Here is a 22883-nt window from a genome sequence, read left to right on the forward strand (position 1 = left end):
GCCAGCTTCAAAATCACGTTTTATAATCCATTCATTACCTCATTGTTCATTAACTAACCCTTTCAATGACCAAGGTGAGAGCTCTAGTGATTTTCGTGTCCCGTGTAATGGTAGTGAACAAGTGACGAGAGGCTCTAAGTTGCTGCAGTATATAATCAACAAAGAATTCGGTTTGAAGCTCAGTGATAAACCACTGCCATTGTCTGGTCACATGGGCTAATTTATTGTGCAGATGTTTCTAAAAGGTTTATTAAATGCTCCCTTTTATTAATTTCAATTCAAAATCGGTGCAGTGTTCACTTTTGCACCTTTTTATGAAGATCCACATTAGAGTATGTTTGCTTAAGCGAAAAGCATTATCGCAGCATAAAATCCATCTGGAAGCAGTGCTATTATTTTTTTTCCTTCCAGTCTGCACAGAGCTCCAAGAATAGAGGTTCACTTTCTGTTCCTGTTCCTATTCTTTACTGTGTGACCTTGGCTATGTAAATAACTCTTTGGGGGTCTGAAGTTCACAGATTTGGCTTATTAGTTTAATGCTGTCACTGTCCTTTTTCTCCATACAGTAGATGTGGCCTGATGTGGCGTCGGTCCCGTCGCTCTCCTGACATGACTTTCCTTTTTAGTTATTGTTTTGTTTTCCTGAAAGTGCAGCAAAGAGAGAAGCCATCTGACTGGCCAGTTTCCTCCTCATGAGAAACCCCTATTCTGCACTTAAGTCTTGTAAGCACGGATTCACTGGTTTTCACATTTAAAATGTTTTGAGGCATTTGGCAAAACATATGTGTGCAACCAATAAGCTGTGTTTTTTTTTTTTATTAAGTGTACAGTAATCGTGGATCAAATGTGGAGCAAACCCTACAGTACAATTTTTCACCAGCCATTTATCGGTTCTGTAAAGAGAATTCCAGAAACCAGAACAGAGATTGTTGTACACAGGTGCACATTTTGTTTTTTCAACATTTTTTATTTTTGTATTGTGTGTGCGGATCATAATACTTTATTTGATGGAATCAAATATCGATCATCTCCTTTCCTCTACTTAACAATAAAATAGACAGTTGTACATTAAAAACCCTGGTGTTTTCATGTACTGTACAGCTGTGTGCTAATTTCTATTGTGTTTTTGATAGCACACCAAACTGCTGTTTGTTATCAAAATGTTATCTTTAAATGTGTTATTTCACACAAGCTTTAAATATTATTTTATATTGTTTATTGACAGAGCCCAGAGTGATAAGTCTCTTTAGAAAAGTATTAAAATGGAGGACACTACGTGAAAATTCAGTGTAGTTATTCAATGAACAACTACAGTAAATAGAGAGAGCTGTTTTAATATGGCCATCCTCATGAGTATACTTGAGATAAGTTAGCCTGTGTTTACGATGCTAGTGTATCTTGTGTAATGTTTTTCTTCATACTGAAGTTTGTTCTGGGAATCTTGCACTGAGAGCAGGGAGTTAAATAGTATTGTGTTTTTCAGACCCCCCACTGACATTTTAATCTCATGTCTAATCACAAATTTATTTTGGAAAGCATTATATGGTACTTTTGAATTAATATTTTCATCATCATGGGAAACTGGCATTTAAAAAAAATATGTTCCTATGCAATATACTGAAGGCACTGGATTTCAGAGGAGAGTAAACATGGCAGCGTTTCTCCCCTGCCACACGTATAACCTTCATTTTGCTGTGGATCGTTTATTTTTCCAGGTTTTATTTTCACTTTGTCTCTGGTGGTGCTCGTTTATGCTGGAACTTTATATTTACTACTGGACATGGAAGGCTAAACCAAACTATACAGAAAGAATGTCTAAAAAAAAAAGTAAGCCAAAGTGGAGTAACTCTAAGTAGTTTAGTATGTCACTCACATACCTGTTTTTTTTTTTTGTTTTTGTTTTTTTCTAGTTGAAACTTGAAAGTATGCTCTTGTACACATTGTACTTGATGTCCCTCATTAAATAGTCAAGGTCACACATGACCAATGGTATTCATAGTGAGTAATGGCGCAGAGCTTTCAAGTGAAAACTCAGAGTACTTGCTCTACAGTTTGTGAAACTCTGCATGCCCCACTGGGTTTAGTACGGTACAGTAGACCATTACCAAATATACTGCAAGACCTGTTAACATGCACAAATTCAAACTGTGTTGAATACAATTCTCTTTATAAAGCTTGTTCTGTCAGTGGTCTAGTGTAGATAAAACTTGTTTATGTGTGACAGTCCTCCTCTGTCGTGGGTCAAAAACTTGGTGGTCAAGGTCAGCATCGACCAGGATTCAAAGCAGTGAACTCCCGATCACTTGATTCACCCTGCACTTCCACACACTGTACTAGTGCCTTTACTGGATGAAACAATGGGGACCCCTATAGCGGATTATCTTAAATATACCCTTCATTCCTTTCATAGCAAGTAATATTTTCCAGTAACTTTTAGTAGTCCCATAATAAAAGCAAACTTTTTGCTTTCTTTTGGCAGTCATTTTATGGCTGTTTATACTCTGCGTCAGGTGGTGGAAAGTTGTACTCCTGTTGTTAAATTTGATTTAAAAGTAGATGCAATATGCATCCAGATGCCTCCAGTTTGGTTAGCCACTCTACGGCGGGTGCATTTCCAATTTTTTAGGCCATTGTGGTCATGTGGACCAGCTTGGCTGGCCATGCTTTTGACATCCAAGCTGGGAGCATTCGGGATGCCACTCTGTTCATGCGTTAATTCTTTGCAGGTCAGGGAGTGATCCTTTTGTCTCCTTTGCAGAGCAGTTGATACTTTTAGTCCATGTGTTAAAGCACATGGTGTCACATGAACTAGGTCACTGCGACTGAAAAGCAATTTTAGAAGGTGAAAGCGTTAGGTGAGAAATTACTATAAGGCAGATCAACTGTGCCGTAAAACAAGAGACACTTGGCATTTCAGTTTGTGTGGATGGTCTAGATTCAGCAAGAGGGAGTGACCACGCTGTATATTTAGCAAAACTATAAGAATCTCCTGACCTCTGCTCACAGCCAGAATTTTAAATTGAAACCCACAGTTTAACTAGAATTAAACCAAATAAATAATTGGCAGACACACCGGGAAAAGTTGGAGTACAAGATAAAAACAGAGCACTGTGGGTTTAAAAAATAATAAAAAGGAAAAAGAAATATTAAATTGCAAGGAAGTATCGCTTACTTCCCTTGAAAACCGCTGAGATATGGTTGCCAAACGTCAAAGGCTTTGCAGACTGGCCTGTGTTTCTTTTATTAGTATTATAGAGGATCGGCAAAATGGTATTTATTATGTACCATATTTGTTCTTTTAATGTTGAAGTGAATGCCCAATTTGGTTTCTTGGTGCAAAACGCAAGTTAAGTGTTGCACACAAAATTGCTGTGTGTTATGGTGATGAACTCTGTGGCTATTTTTCTCAAGGACAAACATAAGATCTCTTTGGGACGGATTCATACAGCTAATAATGGGGTGGAATGGCATGGCATGGGAACAATGCTCCATATTGAGGTTTTCTTTTTTTTCCTCTTTACTGGAAACTGTTTTTGTTATTTTATGTGGGGGGGGGGGGTCATAAATTACAGTAGCTGTAATGTAATAATTTGCTTACCAAGCTTACTAACTATTCCAGCAAAACAAAAAACACACTTTTAAAAAAAACTCCACTAGGCTAGTTGTGGGGAAACTTATTAGTGTCACACATGCTTCAGTGCATAGACGAACGATAATATACTTTTCCATCTCATTTCCTCACAGTTAGTCTTTTCAGAAGCAATTTGTGTAAGAATGTTTTAGTTAATAATCTTAGCAGAAACTTTAATAGTTATACTGAGGTTATCAGTCCCAATATTTATTGGTAATCAGAGTCCATAAAAGATAAATAAGAGGATCATAAGAGCTACTGAGTGAGAATGGAGACAAATCTGTCTACCTTCCTTTACTTAATATTTTCATTTTATGAACAGAATTTGTTGACGAGTGACAATTTCACTCAAATATTAAGATATTTTGAAAGCACCAAAAAGAGAAGTTGTTGCTGTAATTATTAGGGGTTGTGTGGCTCGCTTTATTGCACAAACTGTCAAAGAATTGTTTAAATAGAGGTTCAAAATTGTGTACAATTTTGTGTAAGCCTGTCATTCTGAAATGGATCAGTATGGTTCTAGATTACAGCAGCGAAACCCTGGGAAGCCAAATAAAACAATTTTCTTAACAGGCACAGGATTCGCAGTTAGCAGTGTGCTTTCCTGTTTCCATCGTCATTTTATAACGGCAGATAAAACGTTATCGGGATAATGAGATGTGCAGGCCAGACTGAAGCAGACATTGCACGTGTATAGTGTGTACAGTATATACTGTATAGTCATTCAAAAGGAGGACTTCATCACACACAGAGTGAATATGTGCAGTGATTGATGACCAGGAGCTGGAGTGCAGTCGCCCTGTTCCCAGTGGCTTTGAACACTGTTTGGATTGTAATGTAAATAAATGCTCTTCATGTTTATGCAGACCTTATCAAATCCAAAAATATGATGTTTTATAGCAACCACATAGCTCAGTAATCAAATAACATCACATTTTCTGATACTATTTCCACAGTGACATGAACAAATTCATATTTTACTGATAATGCTACCGTTTCATTTCAGAAACAGGGGACATTGTCTTTGTAAATAGAGGGCAACACCTGTTATCATTGTTCAGCCTATTTATTTGAATGTGTGAAACCAAACAATTTTAATAAAAATTTTAGCGTTGTGGTAGTACTGTACCTGCTGAAAACAGCTTTACTAGTAGTCCCAGTGCTGCTAACAGTATTTACTGCTTAACGTGTGTAGCACAGTACTGTAAGCTGTCAACCTCAACAGTTAAAATGTTAAACTAATGTACCAATATAAATAAATGTCACGAGGTTAACCTGAATAAGAATTATTTGTATACACAGATCTGTGTGTATAAAACCTCAACCTGTGTATCAAACATTTCTAAACATGGGTTTTTGTTACTGGATTTTCTGTTTCCTGTGAATTAACAGATTATTGCTCTCCACCATCTGTTAAACCTTGGCTTGTCATAATTTCAGTACCACAGTATGATAGAAAAAAGTAATGTATCCGTACTTTATGGGAACCCTTATAAAGGTTTTTTGTAGTAAAAGCTTAGCAAAGTGTAATGAAGCATATGGTAAAAACATAGTATATCCATACAATTAAAAAATGCTGTAGTAAATATTTATAGGGAAATGAGTAGTCCTTTCTAGAACACAAGCTCCGAATGCTTCTCTCCAGTACCAGTTGTATTCTAGAACACAAGCTCAGCTTTGTTGGTTGATGTGAGCCTTTATGTACTTGGCTGCCAAGATGCCAGCAGTGCGCCTGTGGTACAGCTGAAAAGTCTGGGCACAAGCTGTTCAAGGAGTAAGCCATTGATATACGCTCAGCTAAATACCCAAGGTGAAATGGGGCTGGTGCAATAGTTAATTGTCATATGAGGTTAAAATAAAACCGTTACTTTTCCAGCAGCAAGAGTTGCAAACCTGCCAGTAAAGTAAAGTTAAAATAAGAGTAACAGAATATAATTTTGGGAACATTTTATGTAAAAAAAAAAAAATAATAATAATGTAAAAGCTTGAGGTTCTAATAAAAATATTTCCATATTGGCGAAGGCAACAGCGATGGCATGCGCAACTTGTTATCTGTGAATACGTTGATTTGCAGACGTGCATTGCTGCCAGTAAACTATAACTTGATCTGCTGATTGCTCACCAGCAAGCAGACGGCAAGGCATGAAAAAAGCCTATAGCGGCGCCAATCTGCCTGTCCTTTGGGCGATGACGAGATGTCAAAGGATGCTTCTGGAGTACCGGCAAGTGGATTCTAACCAATTTAGAATAAAATGTAAGAAAGTTTAAACCAATTTAAAAAAAACAAAACATTACTGTCAGGAGCAGAGTGACCGAATGAAACCAGAGAAGAAACGGATACACCCAGTGTATACTTTATTTATTTTACGAAGCAAAGCATTTTAAATGAATCAATATGTAAAGATAGAAATTAAACTGGAGAGTGAAATGGGTAGCACTAGTGTGCACAAAAAAAAAACCTTGTATGCACTCTGCAATATTGTGTATGCATGTCATAAAAGGTGCGTTTTGTATACAGTGTAAGATTTACAAGTATAAGTTGTATATGTATGTGATACAGTTACAGTGCAGGGGTTAAAAGTCGATAAACAGCATGCAAGAGGTATGAAGTTCAAGGTAGTCAAAAGGAATGCCAACCCAGCTGTATCATTGACCCTCAATTGACTTGCAGTGTATGCTTGGCAGCTGAGGTTAAACTAATATTTAAGCTATTCCATTGTTTGGTTTAACAGATTAAAATGTAATGTCTTAAACCATTTTGCTTGGAATAGCCATTTGGCCAATGAAGTGCCTTTTCTATAGTACTCAGCTTTCCAGGTATGTTTAAGACATCAACTTCTGTCAGTAATTTTTTTTCAGTCCAGAAACTAGTGGTGATGAGAGATGAATTGCGTTAAGAAAAAGGCACTGTTTTTTTTTTTTTCAGTTAGTACTGTATTGTCATATTTTATGATATGATTGTTTTTATTTTGGAATTGATTAAGGTTACATGCATTTGTGGACATTGATTGGCCAGTCCAGTACGTTTAAGATACAAGACTAAAATTACTAATGAGTTGTTGATCAGTAAACAAGAAATTAAAACCTTTAACCCAGCTGTTTTCCCCAAAGGTATGTGGAATTGACTCCTTTTAGTTCCGGTGCATTCAAAGTGCAGTGAACAATAGACAAGGCTGGAAATGTGTGCAGGGTAGTGCAATGAGAAATAAAATGTGGTGCAACCCATAGTTCAATAATGTGATTGAGAGCACTTGCTCAACTACCATCCATTTATAATGTTACTGTATTACTAAGGGTCATCAACTGCAAGGAGGACTTGCAGCTTTTCTTCAGCATAAATCTCAGTAATCCATGCTGGTCACAGTGCAGTTAACACAGACTTTAGCACAGAATGTGTTTTGGTTTGCAGTGATGCAATTCCTGAAAGCGTAGTGGGTTGTGTTTTTTTTTTTTTTGCAATCTACACCATGCTACAGTCTAGTACAAGACTGTTCATTACAAGGCTCAGAACTGATTTATTATTGCTAGTTTCTACCTCTTCCATATTGGGGTTTCCATATTTATTTATTTTTTTCAATTTTTATTATAGTCCAAGTCTTTCGAATGTTTCTCCAGATTGCAAATTTCCAGATTTCCTGTCTTCTATTATCTGATTGAGGACTCTGGCATCCTCTCCTAATCCCAGGAGTAATCTTGTGCAACACTAGCAATGCTTATTCCAGTTTCAGGCTGCTGTTGACTGAAATCAGCATTCCATACTGACTATGATGATTTACAAGCATGTGCTATACACTGTAGGGACATGGTGAGCTTTCCTTTTGCAGATGTAGTACCAGAAGAAGCATTTCCCTCCCTGGGCTGTTAGTACATGAACTAGCTGTCTCCTAATGAGTGATAAACATGTTTTCCTCCTGGTGATATTCTTGTGTATAGTGTCTTAATGGCTTGCTGCTTTCGGACAATTAAGTCAATTATAAGCGACTTGCATTTTTAAATGGTCATTTTACCTGGTGCAAATCACTTTTGTGTTGTGCGGATTCTTTATTATAATACTTTGACTTTTTATAAATATTTATTTCTCACTAAATCAATGTTAGGAAAACCTTTCCGTTCTGAATTGGGCCTTCCCCCCCCCCCCCCCCCCCCCCCCCAGTATATTTATATCTAATTTGCATAAACATATATTCGTCGCGACCTTCACCAGTAGAAGTGGAATGATAATGGATGGATGGATGGATGGAGAGATATATATTTTGTTGTTTTTGTAAGTAAATTTGTAAGTCGTTTTGGTCTGCAGTATCCTTCCCAACATTTTTCAAAGGATTGCAGCTATGAACCTCAGTAGTTGGATCTGCCCATCATTTCTCAATAATGTGTGTATGTACTAAAGGTGGGAACTTTGAATAATAAGATATTCGAATAGACCAAGAATAAAAGTTTTGAATACCCAAGAACTCAGTGACAGGTCCTCAAAACATATCAGCTGTAACCACACACAGGGGCGCCTAGGTAAATGCATCAACAGTAACAGCGAAGAAACATTTAAGGCAGTGGTTCCCAACCTGTGATCTGTGGACCACTTGCGGTCTGTGAGTAAACTCCAGATGGTCCGCAAACAACTCTCAAAATTCGGTTACGCAATTCTTGCAAATATCAATTTCTACATAATCACACGTAACGCTACTAATATTACTAAGCAACCCAATGTAGTCTATAGTCTGCATTTTTCCCCTTTATCAGTTTTATTACAGGTGTGTTTATAGATTAATATACTGTATATTATAACTCCCTTTGGTGCACTACCATGCATCGTCTTCAAAGTGCCAGTAACTGAAACAGCTTTCTAATGTGAAACAAATGCTAACTAAATAACTTACACAATATGAAGACACATTTTTCTTGTCAAAATTAGACTACTTTTTTTTTTTTTTTTTTTTTTTTTTTAGCCAACATTATTTAAAAAAAAAAAAAAAAAAAAAAACCAACTCTACATCTAGCATTCCAGAGTTGCCGAGGATTAAATGTGGCGTTCTATAAGTTAGAGATTTACTTTTAAAGTTTGCCTTCGACATCACAGTTAGCGAAAGCATCAAGTACAGTAAACACTGTCTCTCGCACGGCTTGGTGCTGATACGATCACCGATAGGTTGAAAATCGAACGCCCACCCTTGCACGGTATTGCTTAGTGCCAATTGGCTGAACAGTTGATCCTCTCGCGGACATGTAGTTTCCATGGTTGCCACTGTACACAAACTTGGAAAGGGGCTTTCCAAGCTGTAAGTTTGTGAGACAAGCTTAGGAATACATGCAAGTGTGAGATAGCATGCTAATGTGTGAGTGTCACACCCATTGCGGGAGACTTGACATGTCTGGCGTTCACGTAAATGCACCGCTTTCTAATCCTTGCAGCTTGTGTTCACTGAACTTCAGGGGGGGAAAAAAAAAAAACGTTATCTGGCTCTCCCAGCCTTTTCAACACAAAAGTACTGCACTGCGATGAAAATCCTTAACTCGGTTTAAATAACTACATCTAAAAAAAGAAAAACAAAACATGAAAACAGTTTTTGTGCTTTTCATTTCCAACAATATATGTGCTACAGTGTTGCCAGGATTATAAAAATGTCATTATTTCAGTAAGTTTTTGGAGAGAGCTGCCTACATTAATGTGAAACAGTAAGAGGCTATATTTGTAGCATGACTTGTGAACTGTACCGTAGTGTGAATGATGGATTACAGCTCCATGTTATTATATGGGTTTATTCAGCCAGGTTTAATATCTCACAAGACTATGTATGCCAAAAGGAAATGGTATTTAATTGTGGTCAGTGATAAGAAGCTCAGTTACCCAGAGATTGTTGACAGATCCCAGAGCCTTAAGTTAAGACTCAGTAGAAATTGGGAGGTTAGGTGGATATGGGTCACAGCCAGACAATTTAGTTGACCTTGCAAGCATGAGCACCCATGCTGCCTGTATGAAAAATTATTTCCTGTTACAAATGTACATTTGCTGCTTAAAACCAATATGGAAATGTGCTGTGTGTGTGTATATATATATATATATATATATATATATATATATATATATATATATATATATATATATATATATATATAATACATATTTTATTTTTTTTCTTATGTTTACACTAAAAAAAGATACATCTCCAAGTTAAATCAATACATTAATAAAATATAAAAAAACGTACTAGATTACTGCACGTTTCATGAATAAATATTAAAGAAAGTCGTGTTCCCGACAGCATGGCACAAACCTCACTCTGTTAAATGTTCCTCTTAACTTATTTCCACACATTGTAGCCGGACACTGCTGGTGCCCTCAGCCAAAACAAACTCTGCTCAGAGTATATTTTGTGATCTGTCTCCCAGCTGGATAGCAACAAAACACTGCAAAATAAGCTGTACACGTGTATTGCCAAGCACAAAACAAATATGTATCCTTAGAAAACCTTTAATATGTCAGCTTTGATATTGTGATTTTCTTTCTCCTCTTTTGTTGTCTAGTTTTGCCAGCCGGGGGGGTGGCAGCTGTCACGGGAGAGGAAGCAGCCAACCCTCTTCATGGTGGTTCTGACGGACATCGACTCAGACCGGCATTACTGTGCTTGTCTTACTTTCTTTGAGGCAGAGCTCAATCTCCAGGTAAAAGGTCTCGTTTCCCCCTCTGCTTTGTTAATGCGGAACTGCATGCTGCTTTCAGCGATTGTCATTAATGTTGGTTCGCAGGGTGCACTGAGGACTCCTCATCTTAACATGTATTTTATTTTAGTATTACTAATAGTATTGCAGTTGTGTTTTCCTTGTGTCATCACACTATGTCAACATACAAATTAACATACTCACCAGGCTTGGAAGAAAGTCCTGCTTTTCAATTCTGTTTCCAATTCCTTTTTTAAAATCTATTTCCAATTCAATTTTAATCAATATCAACAACACATCAGTGATCAGACTTGCAATTAGCAGTATTCTGTTAATGAGCTTCTCAGTGGTAGCAAATTACTTAAATTGAAGTCACTGTTAGTCAGTAAATCGGCTTCAAATGAAAGCAACTCGACGATCACAGCAATTATTATACCTTTCGAAGGAATTGAGAATTTATTTTAAAAAGGAATTTGAAAAACAAGAATTGAGCCCAACCACAATACGGCAGTGACATATACTTAGATATTGGAGTTCTTGGATCTGTGTGAAAAGCCCTACAATGGCTTGTTAATATACAATAGCTGTTTTTGATTTGTTTTTATTCCTTAATCGAATTACCTTGATGTTACCAACACATGTGCCTGTAATCACCTTTTTTTAAATCGCTTTTTATACCAGACAACCCAAGGCGCTGTATATAAGTTCAAGGTAAAGGCACGTCTTCCTGTAATTCTGCTTTTAAAAGCGTGTAGTTAATATGGGGGAACTCCATTCGATTCCATGATTTGTGCGCCAGTGACCAGTTCACATGTCTTCCTACTGTAGCTGTGAAAAGCAGGGAATCTCACAGATCCATGTGCTTAGCAGAGGTCCGTCAAAAATGGAATTACCGTCATCTACCCTGGATGCAACAAACAGTGTCCATCTGTCTTACCCTGGTGACACTGGGAATCTGGGTAATGACTGCCATGGAGATCGAAAACAACTCTCCGTATTTGAAACTGAGAAATCCAGATGGAAATGAATTCCAGACAGTGCCAAAAGCACTCAGAATGCAATTTATCAAGAAACATGCAAGCATAACTTACCACGGTCTTGAAAATATTTACATACTGCAACTTGCTTCACATACTTGCCCTTCGCTTGGGCGGGTGATGTCTCCGCAGTTCCTCTTACCTATTGACAGTAATTACAGACTGTTAATAGAGTTTTGATTCTAAGAACAAATCAGTGAGAAGTCTGTCCAAAATTAAGTTTAAATACTCTGAGCTAGAGTAATTGGTAAAACGCTACCTTTTTTGCAATGTCCTATAAGAAGTTTGCATAGTGGTACAGTGTCTTCTAATACCATTTCTTATATTACATATCTTTTATTATTGTCTCTCATTTCTGTCTAATGGTATCCCTTCCTTATAACTAGCTGTCTGTTAAGACCGGAGTGTTTTTCACAGAAATCTGTTTTAACTGGTAGAATAGCAGAGGTCTGCAGAACATTTAGAACCTGACGTTTTCATTCCATTTAAAGTTTCTCAGTCATTCTGATCGTTTAGTCTGCATAGAAGTGCACAATGAGTTCAATATAATAAATAATGCACTATGTAGGTTTGTGGGTTTTTAAGTTATTTGTTTTGTGAATGCTAATAAATATTTTTCCTCTTTGATATGTAAATATTGGTTGAACATTTAGCTGTAGTTTGCAAGAATCTAAAGAATGTTAGTATGCAAAATGTGATTTCTCCCAACCTCCCCTAAAGGGGTGCATGCTTTTCCAATTACTTTGGTTGGGTTAGAAGCGTTCCATGACTGCATTGTTTATTTCTAAACATCCTGTTGGTTTTCTGTAGCCCAAAGATAACAATGGAACTTGTCATATGGTCTTTAGAGAGGAATGTAATATACAGGCTTTATCATAGTCACATAATCAGACTGTCTGCCTTCTCAAGCCATGAGCTCCTGATATCTATGAACTTGGTCACCAGGACCACAATGTTTACTGGACTACACACTAGGGGACATGAAGAAAATTAATTAAAAAAAAAAAAAAGGTTACTGTATTCATGCCAACAGAAATATATACAGAACAATTTCCCTGTAGCTACATTTATAATTAATAATGATCCGTTTGTGTGCTGTTGGTAAAATGTTGGGATACAGAACAGCACTGGACAAGACATCTTATGTTGTTGTGTTGAATTACAGTAAAAAGAAACAAGTATACAAAAGCCATGTATTGATTTGGTAAACAAATACAAGAAAAGTAGTACAATTAGTTAATGTTTTAAATATTTTTTTTCTTATTTGTTAAGGAGCAGACAGAAATAAATCAGTTTGTGTGTTTTAACTGAGCCTTAGAACTATGAATCTTTTACTGGCTTAAATTTCAATTAATTTTTTTTTTTTTTTTTTTTTAATGTTTATACTTAACTCTTAAAGTAAATGAGTTTAGTTTGCCATTTCACTGTGTATTAAATCAAACGTCGTTCAGAAAACTTATTTTTTATATAAAATATGCTGTAATGTCTTCAGTCATGAACATGGTATACTGTTTAACTCATATTTTAAAGTTTTTTTTTTTTTTTTTTTTTTTTTCTTATGGAAACAACAATTGTTGATAATTCAGATTATCTCAAATTCTGTGACCCACCCAAATCAATATAAAAATAGCATTTTGGGCTTTGATGCTCGTGCAGAAGTGAAGCTGTCCAAATCGCCAACACCTCTTCTTGGCTTGTACTGTATTGTGATCATCTGCAGCTGACTCAACAACTTCCAGTTAACTACGCCAAGCATCCTGTCTGCTCTCAGTAGACAAGGGAATAGGGAAATACAGAGTGCGCACCTGTCTACAGAACATTTCAACTTTAATATGTTAGGAATGTTCAACAAAACAAGTGTTTTGTGACATTCTTAACACTCCCTGGATGATTTTTCTCCATGTGCTTTCCAGCATTGGTTCTGGGTATTTTATTTTTTTTCTCCTTCTGAACTGTGGTTACCTTAGATCGCAGCTGTCCCTCAAAATTCAATTTTTCTGGTGGTTTCCCTTTTCCTATACAAGCCTTGTGAAGAGGTCTGACTGACATGCAATATACAGTAATGCCTCCAATGAGCTCTGAGATTTGCACAGTGGCTGATTCGGGATGATTAAGTAGAGTACCCTGATGTGGGATCCCACAACCTGACTGACTGTCGGTTTTCTTTTTAACACAAAGAGCTATTTCTTTGCTGCCATTAGCATGAAAGAACACAGTGAACATAAAAAAAAAAAAAAACAGCAGCATCTGGACATGTTTCTTTAGCACACTCTGTGGACGTGTGCAGGAACATTTCAGATCCCCTATCCGGCCGCTCTATAAACTACTTGGTCTGCTTGGAACTGTGCTTGGTGTTCAAACCATAATTTAAGGAGAAACAGATAACATGTTCACTCTTTACAGTCTTCCAACTCCAGATTCAGAAACAAAACAGGAGGCTACTGGCAGTACCTACCAGCAAATTTATACTCTAAGGTGTTTTGTGTATAATGCTAAAATGCATTGTTAAAATATTGTTTATTACAGAAATTGATGGTCTGTTTTGAATGTCTTAATTGGCTCGCTTCTGTAGATTTTAAAGATGTATAATTAGGCAGTGCTGTAGCACAAACACTACGTTTTCTGGCAGTGTCAATGCTAAGAATGCACTCGTGTTGAAGTACTAATGGGGCAGTTGGTTCAGTTAAGACCATTCGTTAAATAGGTTATCAGAGTAATGCAAACAATCTCTGTATTAGCAACCGTGAGAACTTGACTTTCCCTTGCCCAGTCCACTTTCATAATTACCCTTGAGTTTCATTTTTCAGTAAAGAATGAAACTTAAAAACTATTAACGAACATCACATGAAACGACCTACATTTTTGGATGATTTTCACTTTAGCTTGAAGTTACCAAAGTAAAAAACTGAAGCCTTCCAATGCGGTAGAGAACCAGAAACACGTGTACCCTTTTGTTTTGTTGTTTTTATATTTTAATAAGAAATTTACATGTCACTAACTGCCCCTGGACATTCTTGAATTCACAACCTTGATTTGAACTTGGCTTCCAATAAAGCATTCAATTGGAATTTTCTCAGTCATGAAATGTGCAAGATAAACTTAACTCTCAGCATCTTTTGAAAACACTGAACCGCTAAACCATTCAAAACTATAACTTTTAATGCTGTCTGTTAAGAAGGTTTTGTCTGTTTATTCCCTTCAATTTTTCAAGAAAAAAGTCAACACTTGAACACTAAACCACACAATACACTTTACAAATGTACTGTAATGCCAAGTATGTTAAATGCCTCTTGTCATTAAAGCTGTATCCTATAAACATGAGTCTTCGGAATGACTGTATTGCACAGTTTTCTTTATACTGTATGTTTTGATACTGACAGAATGGTGTTTTACAGCTGGTCTTGTGTTTAATCCAGTCACAAGTGTGCACTGTAAAGAAATCATTGCCAACTAAAACAAAAATGCTTTCGTGTGGGTACAATATCCAAGAAACGGTGCTTGGTAAACATAGTTCTGAAAGCGGGAGAGCCACAGCAACACTATGTCGCTCACATTACTGTGTAAACCCTCCCACTTTACAGTCTCTTCAATTACATTGTATTGCCTATATTTTGAGGCGTTTGTTTTGATCTCCTGAGCCTACAGTAATGACAATGCAAAACTGTTAAATGTGGCAGATAAGACAATAACACATTTGGATATTATATAGTAATCAATTAATTAAAATAAATCCAAAACCTGTATAACAATTTTAAATTGAATGCCCCTTAGACAGCAAGCCTCCTTTTTAATTAGTATTCATTTAGTATGTGACAAGTAGAAGCTCTCTGCAAAAGAAATTGTGTGAGACCTTTTGATGAAAATAGGAAAATTGTGTTGGCATTTGAATGCCAGGGTAGTCCAGCCTACTAAGGTCAAATGAATGTTAACCTTTTCATGAACTTGTGGGTCTGATCATGATTCACTTTCATTTACAAAGGAGGATCTGCAGTTCCTTGGGGAGTGGATCGTGAAATTGCAACACATTCTGAAATTCTAATTTCATTGTACTATCTTTTGAAGCCCTGGTTTTGCACAGTTGTTGTGCTTCTGGTTCACATTTACAAGAACATTGTTGTTTTTGTATATGGTATCCATCTTTTAAACATGTTAACAGGAAATTCACAATTTCAAACTCAGGGCTTTGCCAAAAATGAAGTAAAATCCATTACAATATAACACTTGCAGTATGATGGATTTATATCAAAGTGTTACACGGGTTACAACAACATCCTGTTTGGATATTGCAGGCTGGGGAATACAGTCTCACCACAAGGAGGAATAAGTATTTTACACCTAGAGAAGTCTGAAACCCTCCGCTGCTTTACTGTTTGAGAATCTGTTTTCGGGGATCATTGTGTTGATGTGCTTATTTACTTTTCTTATTACATACAGCATAATTTACAGCAGGGAACAAATTTAGAATGCTGTATAATTTGATCTGTTTTGACCATTACGAACAAGCCAGGGATAGTCATCACCTTTTGTTAGTGCAGGTCTATAGAAGGTGAATTGGAGATCAAATAAAGAAAATGCAGAACTACGAACAGAGCCATGTCTGTGTCCTTTCTCAAATGACACCAACTACAATTGAAGTGGGCCATCTCCTAATTTTGTATTTATTTATTTATTTATTTTAAAGAACTAGCAGTTGAAGTATTGTGACCATGGCCATATGGTTCTTTTTAGCACACCTATTTAACTTCCTATAAATATTTTTGGAAGAAAAGTATTTTGAGTTATTAAACAGTTCGACGATTTGAGGAGGTTTATCGTAAGTTGGTGGAGTACAGGCTGGATGTTTGAAAAGCTCTGTTCTTTAATTCTCAACCCCAGGGGCTGCATCTTGTACAAGTTATTTTAGATTCTTCAGTTATTTTCTTGAAGTGGTCTGTTTAACCATGGATAGAGCATTTCGTTGGTGGAGCATGCAGAGTAATTAGTTAGGTATCATAAGTATTTGTGGGATATTCGTACGCTATTCTTTGGTCAAGAATTCACAGTTCTTCAAGGATTTGAGCAAGGAGACTAGCTGTGCCTCTCCACATGCTACAGTGTGAAGGCATGAAGATGTTTTCTGTGGGATGTGGTTGCAGTTTGGTTTTTTTGTGTCCTGCTCCGGTAATTTGAGTGTATGGTGACTAACATTGGTGTGCTGTTCCAAGTGTAACATTTGTCTGTTTCAGATTAGCCTCACATTTAACACATATTTTCCTTTATCATTTCCTATCAGTTATTCAGCAGAAGAGTATCATCTTTTAGCCTCAAAACACTCTGATGCAACAGAAAGGAATGTTGACTTTTTTTTTTCCTTATGCCAAGTCCTGTAAAGTTCACATTTTTCTGGAGGTGTTTAAACTAAATTTAATTGTTTTAAAATAGTTTTTCACCACCTTATTTAACAGGCAGTTTCATTGTATCTGCAGATTGAGAAAAAAAAAACTTTTGATATATACAGTATTGTTATAGGTGAAAGTCTTGTCGTGAAAGGCTGTGTGAGGAATATTGGGTGGCAGGGAGGGGATTCAATTCCTCCCTGCAAAAACACGTGGGGAATGTGGCTGGAGCCAGCCACAGGTGTATGAAAAGGGTGATCACGGGTGTTCTTTTAGAACTGTGATGGTGAAGAACGGTACGGTGGAGTGTGTTTGTTTTGTCTATGTAAATAAGTGCACATGAGCACTTGAACTGCAGCATTCTGGTCTCCTTGCCAACACTACCTGGTCACATACCAAATAACTTTTCTCAATTTTCTCTGGTGTGTTGCTGCTAATAGTGTTCACTGTTCCTGTCTTCCAGGGTTCAAAACATGGAGAAGAGGAAGAGGATGAAGAGAGTGGCTTGATACAGCCAGCCCAAGTATTTGCACCAAAAAGTCTTGTACTGGTCTCAAGGCTACACTACCCCGATATATTCAGGGTAAAATACAGCAATTCCTGGTTCAGTGTTCATTTATACTGTAAAGGTTTCATTCAGGTTTGAACAGAGACCAGGAAACATGAGAACACTATTGTGATATAAACACTTTTCTGCTGAGACACTAACATAAATAATACCAAACAAAACTGGACTGCAGTGATAGATAAAGAAAACACATAGGTTTTATTGTCTTTTGTCCGGGTATTTTTGACCTGGCTCCTGCAATGACTTCTGTGTGTAGCTACAGTTATAGTCGATATCTAAAGAAAGTTAATGATCAACTACAGCACATGTACATAGTCACTGTAATATGAGCCTAGACCACACTAAAGAGGAGCAGCACATTAACCTCTAATAAACACAGAGTGATGTTTTATCTTCCCATAGAGAATACAGCAGCCACAGTAGAACTGACACAGATAATTAGCATGTTGGATTGCTGCTGCAAATCAAATGGTGTGGCTTGCAACCGAGTAGGGTAAATAACGAACGTGCGTTATTGAATTGATATTACGGAATTTAAACATTTTGGTTCAAGAGTGCACATTTTGAAAACAAGGTATAGAAATCAGTTGGAAAATAGGCATATCGTAAATGGACAATCAAAAAAACGTGTAATTAAATGGACGTGTTGCACATTAGGGTTATTTTACTTCCTTGCAAACAGGGTTGACCTTCACATTGCAAATTAGATTAAAGGGTCATTGCCAACAGCTAAGAAATGAATGTCAGGTAATCCTAAATTCATCTACCGACTTCACTGAGAGATTTTGAACAGGTCATTTATCTACTAATTCCTTCGTTCTCCCTGCTGTATATCTGGACCCCCACCTGAAATGAGAGAAACAGTGTAGTGTGTCCCTATGAAAGTCTATGTTTTTAATGGTAGCTGAACAATATAAGCCCTCATTCAGATGTAAATGACCATAATAAGCAGTAATGCAGTAACACATAGATCTTGGCTACAGCCTTTCTAGCTAGTTGCATATCTCTGCTGTGTTTTGCACACAACAGCCTCACTGTAGTATATAAGCTAATTGTAATAAAGATGTTTAATTTAGAATATCTGCATGTTATAAATAAGTGTAATATAAAGCACTGAGTTTGTTTATTTCTCTGTTAGGGGTGGGGGTGGGGGGCGGCGACACATTTTTTTTAATCAATCTTTATTTTTATATAGCGCCTTTCATAGTGGACCACCATCACAAAGCGCTTTACATTCTACAGCAGTGCAAAAGTGTTATTCATTTGCCAGCCCTAGATGTCTGTTTAATGCTGAATTGCTGTCTGTGACTTGATTCCAAGGTTGATAAAGGGCTTATTATAATCACCCCTGTTTTTAAAAAACGTATTGATTAAAGAAGGAAAACCGTAACCAGAAATTTTTTTTTTTTTTTTTTTTCACAAATGTCTTTTGCGTCAAGGGATGTTATTTTGTTAAAGTTGAAATCATTTTTCAAGTTGTGTGTGCAATAATTATAAAAATGGGTCCCAAAACCGTACCATGTGTGCTCTGTTTTTTCTGTCCCTACAGGCTTGCCTTGGCTTGATCTACACAGTGTACATTGACAGTCTGCACTTCCCTCTGGAGGGTCTCATTGCAAACCTCTTTACATGCCTTGTACCGGTGGCTGGCGGTTCTCAGGTGAAGAAAAAGGTTTTTTTTTTTCCTTTTTAATTTAATTTCGGGAGAAAGCAAACAATTCCTTAAATATTTTCTCTCTGAAAGGGGATCACAGTTAAGCTTTGGCTCGGTCCCTATGGTCCAGTTTTCAGAGACGGCTAGAATTCCATTCCAGACTGAGGTCACAAGGGTTAATGTGGCACTTGGATTTGTTACTCAAAAACTGCAACAATAAATCAGAAGGTAGACATCTCTGTACTTTTAGGGTATTTTCCTAAGTCTGTATACATTTGCTTCAAAACTGTTTTGTGTTCTAAAAAGGAGTTGTGGTTCTCCTTGTGTTATTCAGAAATAACTTTCCTGTCAGACTTGCTCAGAGTATTGCTGGGTTTTGCCTTCATTGAAAGTGATGAACAATTTTAAGTTCAACCTAGGCTATCATCTACTTTAAATGAAAAACGTTGCTTTGATTTCCCATTTCCCTCTTTGTAGCCCTAGAAGTGTATGTTTGTTATCTTTTGAGTTTTTTTAGATTTCTTAACAGATTACATATTTGTGTTGTGGATAGTCCACAACTGCTAAACTGCAGTGAATGATGCAGCCATATACAACACACTATACAAACTGTTTATAAATAAATGTACCCTCTAGCTACGGTATTGAGGGACCATTTACTGCATCATCTTACATAATTTGAAAGAACAGCTTTTCAAGCCAGCATGTTACTGCCAATCAGCTGTCACCTCAAACCATTCTGCTCATGGATTATCATGCAGTGACACGTTAAACTAGATAGGAACCGTGCTCCATTCTAGCAGATCCCCTGTAACTCAGAGTGTCTTTGAAGCGTTTCTGAACTTGGAGTGGCGCATCATCCCTCTATAAATAGAAGACTCTTTTACAATCAGTGCCTATGCATGTATGAACTGTCCGCGTACTGTGTATATTAATACTGCCTTACCGACCAATTTATAATGCATCACAGTGACATTTTTCTTTTTCTTTTCTTTCTCATTGTAGAAATTGTTTTCCCTGGGAGCAGGAGACAGGCAGTTGATACAAACTCCGTTAAATGTCAGTCTTCCAGTGACCCACACAAGTGTTGCTCTCCTGTTTCAACAGCTAGGTGGGTTCCCTATATTATCATTCTTTAAATGTCCAGGTAGCTGGTAGGAGCAGGACTCCTGCTAAATTGTTTGGTGCAGTGTGTACAATATGCTATGCAATTGTTTTTTATTTAAGCCCAGGAATATATAGACTTATTAAAGTTGATTTTAATCTTGTTGGGCTAGTGACTTGAAATGTTTCTTAACAGAAACTAACAGTTTTGGATGTTACAGACTGTAACTGTCCAGCTAAACTTAATAAATAAAAATGCAGATTCATTTTTAATCATTGTTATGTCCCTGCCTTTTAATTTTGTATGAATGATTAAAAATATTGCCTTTTTTTTTTTTTTCTTCATAATACTAAAATCTGCAAAGTGTTTCAGATGTGTTGAACCCATGTGTAGTCAAGGTTGCCTGTGTCTCCCCCCCCCCCCCATCACTTCTCTGTGACCTCACAAAACTGATTACCAGTGTGAATGATTTGCCATTCAGTTTGAAGGATGTGAACCCTTAAGAGTCTGTCAGTGAAGTGTTGTTTGTTATGTGCACTGTAAAACATAATTCAGATTTAAGACAAGTATTTTTACTGCAGGGGTTGAACAGATCAATCTCATTCTGGTCTGTGGTCGCAGCTGGAGTGCTACCGTTTCCATTTGCAGGATACAATTTAATCTGCTACTGGAGGTTTAAAAGCAAATGTTACATGAGTGCTCTCCCTCATCTGAACTTCAGGAACCTTAAAATCACCAGCCATGTCGTGCTCTGACAAGATCAGGCTCAAGGGTGGCATAGCTGTGTACTTTTACATCTGATTTAAAACTAAAAGAAAATATTTAATTTTCATAAAAGAACACAGCCAACCACATGAAACGCATTTAAATCAAACTGTTCTGGACTGTGTCCACTTAATACATTGCTAATTCCCATATGCCCATCTGTTGTGAGGTACAAATAATATATAGCTGTGCAAAAGTACACAGCTATGCCACCCTTGAGCCTGATCTTGTCAGAGCACGACATGGCTGGTGATTTTAAGGTTACTGAAGTTCAGATGAGGGAGAGCACTCATGTAACATTTGCTTTTAAACCTCCAGTAGCAGATTAAATTGTACCCTGCAAATGGAAACGGTAGCACTCCAGCTGCAACCACAGACCAGAATGAGACTGATCTGTTCAACCCCTGCACTGAAAATACTTGTTTTAAATCTGCGTTATGTTTTACAGTGCACATAACAAACAGCACTCATTGACGGACTCAAAGGTAAACACCTTAATGGTATGTAACACGGATCACAACTGTTTCGAATGGGTCTTGAAATGATGCTGTTCTTGGGCTGAGGTCTGCCTGTTTTTATACAGTAGATGTGAATCAGCTGAACTGAATGACTGTTCTGGGAGATTGAACAAACTTTTCCTTTTCAATTTTATGAGCTTATAAAACTGTTCAGCTGTTTTTTAAGAATTGTGCTGTAGTTGTATTGTTTTTGGTTCAGTTCAATAAGCTGTACTTTTTGTTTTTGGTTTTTTTCAAAAAGCACAGTCCATTAACTATTACGTTCTTTTATAATAACTGTAATAATATTTATCAATGTCATGGCATAAAAATTAATTCAGCAACACGATATCTAGTATAATGATTTTGTTAAAGTTGCCAGTGCCGTTTTAATGACATTTTTTAAGGCAAAATAAAAATGTGGCCTGGAAAAGAAATAATGCTTTATATACACTGCTGTGCAGAAGTCTTAGACATGTTGCATTTTTCTACTCTGATGCATTATGAGCATCAACAATGTACTCAAAGCCTCCACTAGTGTTTTTTACAATTATCCATTAACAGTCCAAAGTACCTTTTGACCATTGTTCCATAGTCCAATTTCTGTGTTCTTGTTCATATTTTAGCCTTTCAGTCTTGTTTCCCTTTCTTAACAGAGGTATTCTTACTGCAACACATCCTTTATCTTCTAATTTCTAGAGCTATCTTCATACTTCTGATTTGATGGACAGCGACACCTGTGCCTTCAGCCAGTTCTGTTGTCAATTCAACACTTGTCTTCTTTCTATTCCTAGAGGATATTATCTTCAAGTACCGCTCATCCTTGTTAGACAGCTTTCTGGGTCTTCCAGTCCTAGGTTTGTCGGATACCACACCTTGAAAATTGAGTAATCTTTATGCAAGTCAAGGTTGTTATAATAGTAGAAAACCCTATTGGATGCTTTGAGTAAATTGGTGATGCTCATAATGCATCAGAGTAGAAAACATGTCTGACTTTTGCACAGCAGTGTACCTCACAGTTATATAATATTGAGGCAGACTGATCTGAAAAACTATGTGTAAATAAACCGGCAGATCAAAAGATCCATATCTTTATAGTACAGGAGTTAAAAAAAAACAAACAAAAAAGTCAACTGCCCTTATGTTAGCTAAATCCATAATCATAAAAGGCCAGTATCATTCAAACTTGATTTGTAGATTGCAATCTCTTTGGAATTAAACCATAATTAAGGAGTTACATGCAACAGTGTGCACAGCACATGTTTTTTGTTTTGTTTTCTTTTTCAAATGTAGAATGCATTAAAGTATTGTTTTTGAAACAAATCACGGAATCACTAGAATTAAATGAGCAGTAAGGCACGTTAGAATGTACAGCTGCGGTGAGCGACCGCACAGCTGGCACAGGTTGAAGACGACGTATGAAGTTATTTCAGTGCCTTATTGCTTTTAACACACTACTGACACAGAGATTTTTCATTAAATCCTCAGGTAATTAGTATGTTTACCTCATTACTGTAGGATCAGAGAGAGCCATTTAAACTTGTTTGGCACATTGGAGTTCATCAAGCTGTTTTTGCCACTAGGGTAGAATCTT

General features: G+C 36.9%; 1 protein-coding gene across 4 annotated transcripts in view; it reads left to right on the forward strand.

Moving 5' to 3' along the window:
• The window catches only part of LOC121294636 (myotubularin-related protein 13-like), a 123664-nt gene that overhangs the window by 41892 nt on the left and 58889 nt on the right, over window positions 1–22883 (forward strand). For all 4 annotated transcript variants that reach the window (XM_041218550.1, XM_041218551.1, XM_041218552.1 and 1 more), the window contains exons 3-6: window positions 10154–10291; window positions 17164–17283; window positions 18818–18928; window positions 19928–20033. In XM_041218550.1, the coding sequence (XP_041074484.1) occupies window positions 10154–10291; window positions 17164–17283; window positions 18818–18928; window positions 19928–20033 (475 nt within the window). The remainder of the gene's footprint in view (window positions 1–10153; window positions 10292–17163; window positions 17284–18817; window positions 18929–19927; window positions 20034–22883) is intronic.

This window comes from Polyodon spathula, chromosome 19, assembly GCF_017654505.1.
Source record: "Polyodon spathula isolate WHYD16114869_AA chromosome 19, ASM1765450v1, whole genome shotgun sequence".
NCBI lineage: Eukaryota > Metazoa > Chordata > Actinopteri > Acipenseriformes > Polyodontidae > Polyodon > Polyodon spathula.